Raw genomic sequence first — 6,734 nt, 5'->3', positions numbered from 1 at the left:
TGATTGATTCTTGCACTGTTTGTTGAGCCTTGATAGTCGCATAATCAAAAGTAGCAGGAATGTCGTAGGAGCTACATACATGCTTCTGTTCTGCTCTGCACTCATTCTGAACTAGATTCGAGAATATGTTTCATTCTTTCAGTTTCAGATGGCGATGAGAATATGCTGACTGTTTCTATGTTGAGTTTAAGTATTCGAACTGTAACTAATTAATTTACCATACATACTGACGGATGGTTAAAGACTCAGATAGTTTTGACGAAATAAGCAGAATTAATTAAGGGGAGATGAAATAAATAAAACACTGGTAGTAGTAATTTCAGTAGCTAGCAATAGCATGCAGCATCAAAGCAAGCAAATCCAGCGCACGCGCCAACAAACAACCACATGCGCGCGCGCGCGCGCGAAGCATGCACGAGACGGACAGAGGCAGTCGTCGTGAAGAAAAAAGCACACACACACCAACCTCGATCTCTCTTCTTCTAGCTCTAGCTCACTCACTCTCAAACACACACTCACTCACACACTGATTAATTAGCTAGCACCGTGTAAATGGGCTGTATCTCGATCGATGGATATCCTATTAGCAGCAGCTAAATCAATCAACTACTTGCTAGTCATCATCATCATCTTCATCTTCTTCATTAGCAGCAGCAGCAGGTAAAGCTTGTTGCGTGCTAGGTATACTAGGGGGGCTAAGCCAGAGCACGCCAATGGCGGGCGGGCGAGGCCTAGAGCCAGAGCGCGCCGGCCTCCTTGAGGAGGGGGACGAGGGAGCCGTTGATGTGCGCGGCCATGACGCGGTCCATGGCGCCGACGAGCTTGCCGCCGATGAAGACGACGGGGACGACGGGCGGCGACGCGGCGGCGGGGCCGCCGTACCCGACGAGGCGCGCCAGGGCGCGCTCCAGCTCGCGGCCGCGCGGGTCGAGGTCCAGCTCGTGCACCGTCGGGTGCACCCCCATGCCGCAGAAGAGGCGCTTCACGGCGTGGCACATGCAGCAGCTGCTCACGCTGAACACCACCACCGCGCTCTCCGACGCCAGCCGCTCCACCCGCGCCACCGCGCTCTCCACCATCGGTGCCGGCGCCGCCGCCGGCATGTACCACGCCTGCTCGGCCGCCGCTCCGTACTGCATTCTCGCCGACGACCTGGCCGGTGATCTGATGCACAAATGGAGATGTGTGTGTTTCCTTCGCCTGAAAACGATTAGCTTAGCTAGAGAAGCACAGAGAGCTGAGCTAGCTAGCTGTGTGCTTGTGTGTTGCTAAGCTAGAATCAACTGAGGTGAGCTTGAACACTTGGAGCAGGGAGTGAAGGGTGCTGGGTATGTATATATAGAGAGGAGGGTGAGGGGTACAATGGTAAATTTAGGGGGGCAGGGAAGGAAGGCTAGGCCACTTCCAAGCCAATGAGGTCCTTTTGGGGTTCCAACCCAATATTACTCGGTTTTACTTATGTTTTTTTGGGGGGTAGCACTAGCTCACCACTTTGTTTATTTTTCACCTGTCTAGTTTAGTTTATTGTCAATCTGTTGGTGATGTGAATTCTTTGACTTGCTTGTATGCCGCTGGTAGCTTGACTCATGCATTACTCATTGTACATGCATGTTTTTTCACCTAGCTAGTGGTAGCTCCTCCATTCATATATTTGAGCCTTGTCCATGGTGCTCCCTTTCCTGGTTAATTCAGCCCAAATGAACATTGAACAATCCCAAATCAAGCACAATACGTATTGATCATTTGATCAGAGACATTTTCTGCAATTAACAGAAGCATCTGGTCAACTTCTATGGCAAACAAGTCATTCACTACTAAAGTTTAGTATAGGTTAATGTTAGTAAGTACTTTCCTTTTACCTGGAATTAGTCAGATCTATCTATCTATTATATACTAAAAGTCCATTAAACTACCTACAAACGCTCCTAAATCACCACGTGGCGCTTTAATAAATTAGAGAAAAAAATATAAAAAAGGAAAAACATCTAACCGTCAATTTTCATTTAAAACGGTGTACCGATACTATTAACCATTAGATCAAAACTTAACCCCCCCCCCCCCCACCCTTTCCTTGGCCGTCCCCACATGTGTACGTACGTACGTACAAATTCCTCCCTCAATCTCTTCTTTTCTTTCCTAATTAATTAAGGCAGTTAAAAATACACACCATAATTTGTTACCGTGGAGTCAAAAGATCTGTTTTTCCATAGAGTTTTAGCCGGGAGCGAACACACAATCACTGTTATATAAAGGAGTGGTCTCGATGCTACCGTAAATAGAAAATGTGTTTTCATGGGTCTCATATTTTACAGGAAAAAATATATATTTAAAATATGAGGATGGCATGAGCTGTCAATTATATGGGATTCTTTGCAACGAGCATAATTGTGACCCATTACATATAATCTGATGAGTAATTTCAATGTAGTCTAGAGTTTATGGATTTTAATGTAGTCTATGATGAGCATAATTTTAATTTTATATATAATATTTGTAACACAATATATAATCTATGATGATAAAATCAGTTATCTTATTAAAAATAACTTTGTAAAATACATATAATCTAACGGTCTAATGGACCCACTAATTTAAATGAAAATCGGCAGAGAACTTTTTAAATAGATATAATCTAGCAATCTAAAATAACAAGTCCACCAATTTAAATGAAAATCAACGATGGGATTGTAGAATGCCACGTGACGGCCTAGGAGAGTTTGTAGGAAATTTAAATGTCCTACAAATGCTCCTAAGCCACGACATGGCATCTTAAATTAGAGAAATTTCTAAAAATTCTAAGAAATAAAAACAAAACATCTAGCTATTGATTTTCATTAAATTAGGTGGACCCATTATTTACCACCGTTAGATTTATCTAAAGAAAAAAAAAACTCCCTAACCCCAATCAAGGGTCCACCTAGGCCTATACGTACAGTACGTACGTACGTTTTCTTTTTAGAGGTAATAAGTGCGTACGTTCGTAATGTACTTCCACCCGTTCTTCCCTCAATTTTTTTTCATATTGCACATATTTCTTCTATTCATACTTTATTAGTTACAAAAGCAAAAAATTGGTGTTAAACCATTCAGCAACTATAACATCTAATTAGAACTATTTTTTGATCCACTTATATCTTTAAATTTATTTATGACTAAATTTACAGCTAAAGCCAAATGTTCATTATAATTCAACTTTGAGAAAAAAAAAGTCAATTTGGATTTTATTTTCAGACGGTTACGTGCCATTCAAGCAATTATAAAAAATATGAAATAATAATAATATTATAGACTCAATCATCGTGCATAAATTCATAATAATTAAATAATATCTACAATCATAAAGGTAAAATAAACATACCAAAATATATTAGTTAGAAAGCAAGAGTTATGCTAAAGAAATAAGCAACTATAACATCTACATCATGGGATCCCTAAATCAGATAAGTAAATTTTCTGCTTATGTATTTTGATTACTATACATTTAAAGATCCATATTTGGGGTTATATTTTCTGGATTTGTGTGCCATTCAAACAACTACACTACTGGAGAATGTCTCTATTCTCCCGGTTCGGAATAATTCAATTAGATATGTAATTAGATATGTAATGACAAAAGTAAAATAAATCTAATAACTCTGAGTATTGTTCCAAAAAATACCTCCTCCCATTTTGATATTATAATAAATCCAAAATAACATTAGTAAATCTGTAGTGTTCATATTTTCAGTATCTCCTATATACGAAAAGATGAGTAAAAATGATATATCTTAATCAATCAATAAAACTTTTATTCTATTTTTAGTTAATAAAGTAATAGTAACTAAAACACTACAAATGTAAAAAATATAATTATATGTGGGTGTACTTTGTCCCCTTCTACTTTGTCTTCTTTTCCTTTCTCACTCAACTCCTCCTTATAATTTCTAACTAATTGACAACATAATACAAAAAGATCAATAATTACAAAGCAATATAATTATGATTCTTATGTTATATGTTTTTTTAAGAGAACACAATAGGGGAGGCCCCCGATGTTAATATAATTTTATTAAAATAGAAAAGAACATAGTTACAATAGATTAATCCAACTTTTTCTGATGTTATATCTGATTTTTAGTTTATTTGAATTGTTATTTTATTTATAATTAAATAAATAATTCAAGACGCATATTATTCATATTTCACTGTATGAAACTAAAAATACACCATTTGAGCATACACACCTATCCTTTGCATGATAACCAAATAGAAAAAAATACAGAATATTATAAATAAAAAAATGACAATAGGTTTATATGACCTCAAATCATTGTGCATTCTCTGAATGTGTCACGTGTTATGTCTTAATTAAAAATAAAACCTCAGAAAATGTAAATAAAGACATCTGACCATCAGTTTCCACTTAATAGGTGGATCCATTTTTTTACCAGTAGATATAATTTTAGAGAAAATCTTAAGCCGCCATGCGCTACATCTTAAAATTTAGAGAAAAAAAAAAGGATATTAGAAATTTTGACCAAAATAATCATCGGTTTTCACTTAAATCATTTAGGAAAAGAGCACCCCTCCACTTCGCCCTCCCGTCACATGTGCGCAGCACAACACTACCCGTCCCCTCCCCTCTCAGCTCTAACTCACCACTCTCTCCTCTACCCATCAATTTTTTATTGCAAGAAATAATCAATAATATTAAAACATGCATATTTTTAAGCTACACATTTGATTTTTAATCTGACTATTGCTCTATCCATAACCCCTATATTTTGAACTGGCATAAAATAAAATTTACAATTTAAAATATCAATAGGGACTAAATTGAACTATTTGGAGAAAATCAAATAAGTTTGAACTTTTCACTAAAATTGAACCAACTATTACATGTTCCATTTTTCTAACAATTATTAAATGCTTAAATATTAGTGGTCTTGCATCTATCCACTACCATATTATTACGAGTTTGTCTGCATATTAAGCCACACTAAGGTATCAGTATATAGTGGGTTATATTTGTTACTATTATATTTAAATTTTTGGACTCATGTCGACTATATTTTCCTATAGTTCACACATATTAAAAGAAAGCAAGGTTCTAAGATATGTTTTTGTTAATTTATATGTAAGTATGTAAAGCATGCATATTGAACCAACTAAAAAGATAACTAACTTGATGTACAAATAAAGCATGTTTACTAACAATAATAGTTCTTTAGGTTTTATGAAAAAAGGCCACTAAACAATCAATTAAACAAGACAAAACATTTTACTTTATGTTTATTTTGTTAGGCACGTTTTCCAAACAAATTAAATAGGTATTTTTGAAACATGGCAGGTGTTTATACATATCATACATAATTGTTTATACCGATGGATTAAATATTATATATTTTAAAAGCTAACAAATAGCATGGAAAAATTATCTAAGCAATGTTGATGAAGAAAAATTACGGAGAAATAGTACTTTTGAAACATGGCATGTGTCATCCGGTTGATATTCCGCGTATATAAGCTTTTCAAATGCAATCTAAATATATGCCCGCGCAATATAAAGTTTTTCAATCATGGCAATATAAGTTTTTCGATGTAGTACTTTTGAAAAACTTGGCAGGTGTCATCTGGTTGATATTCCACCTATATAAGTTTTTCAAACACAATCTAAAATACATACCCCGCATTGCGCTGCCTTCCTAGTTAAGATGAAAAGTTGCATGCAATTGTACATGCACTGTTTGGTTCTGAAAATGTATGTGTTCTGCTGCACGGAGACAGGCAATGCAACCGGACGGATTAAACGCAAGGCTTTTTCTTTCATGGCAATGCAGCAGCAAACACTGCGAGTGTATTACATCACCAAGATGTTTCTTTGTCCCCCCTGGCTTTTGTGCGTGCTAGCGTAGTACCACCACTTTTCCGGGGCACAGCCTGTCTTTATCAATGCAAAGGAGTGGCCGGCGCCCCTGCGTTGTTGTTCTACTGCTGAGAAGAGAATTGGCTACGAGATTTGATTTGATGGTGACAAAAGAGAAATTAAAAGCCATCCTCCAAAAGACCGGCTTTTGCTTCAGCATACTACTCTTAGGCTGTGTTTAGCTCAGCGTAAAGTTTAGCTTTTGATTAAAATTAAAGATGATGTGACTGAAAAGTTATGTGTGTATGGCAGGTTAATGTGATAGAAAAGAACTGAAGTTTAGATCCAAACTTTGAATCTAAACATGGCCCTACTGTGTTTGTTTCCAGAATCATTCCTAGTCAACAATTCAAAAAGTTTATGCGTGCATGGATGGAAGCAAAAGATCGATCACCTCATGCTGTCATACATATCCGTTATGGAATTGGTTCCTATTCATACTGATCTACTACTTTTCGAATCTTATAAAGATTTAGATTAAATACGGGCACGTAAAAAATTATTACATATGATTAATTGAGTTTTAATTATTATAAACCTGGAAACGATATATTTAATATTGACCAAACAAGTGCACTAACGACCATGCCATTGCCTAAAATATCTCCTATTTATAACCAGAGGGAGTACCAAATTAAACCCCGGGTGAAATTCTGAGCAAAATTAAGAGCTTTCAAAGTAGAAAATCGATTTAACGAAGAATTTCCCTGCCTTTGGAGGAAAGAAAAAATCAAACAACTTTGAAACCCCAGCAGAACAACAACTACTACTACGGCCTTTGGAAGATTCAACGGCCGGGCATGCCCATGCAATGCAAATGCAAGAGATA

General features: G+C 36.6%; 1 protein-coding gene across 1 annotated transcript; it reads right to left on the bottom strand.

The window, feature by feature from the left end:
* Positions 1-211: 211 nt before the first annotated feature.
* Positions 212-1,295, bottom strand: LOC127763513 (glutaredoxin-C3). Its single transcript, XM_052288241.1, has one exon. It carries the CDS (start codon positions 1,137-1,139, stop codon positions 732-734), a length of 408 nt encoding a protein of 135 aa, XP_052144201.1. The 5' UTR covers positions 1,140-1,295; the 3' UTR covers positions 212-731.
* Positions 1,296-6,734: the final 5,439 nt, after the last annotated feature.

The sequence above is a fragment of the Oryza glaberrima genome, chromosome 2 (genome assembly GCF_000147395.1).
Source record: "Oryza glaberrima chromosome 2, OglaRS2, whole genome shotgun sequence".
NCBI classification, from domain to species: domain Eukaryota; kingdom Viridiplantae; phylum Streptophyta; class Magnoliopsida; order Poales; family Poaceae; genus Oryza; species Oryza glaberrima.
Note: the sequence above shows the minus strand (reverse complement) of the source record. Positions and strands in the feature narration are given on the sequence as shown.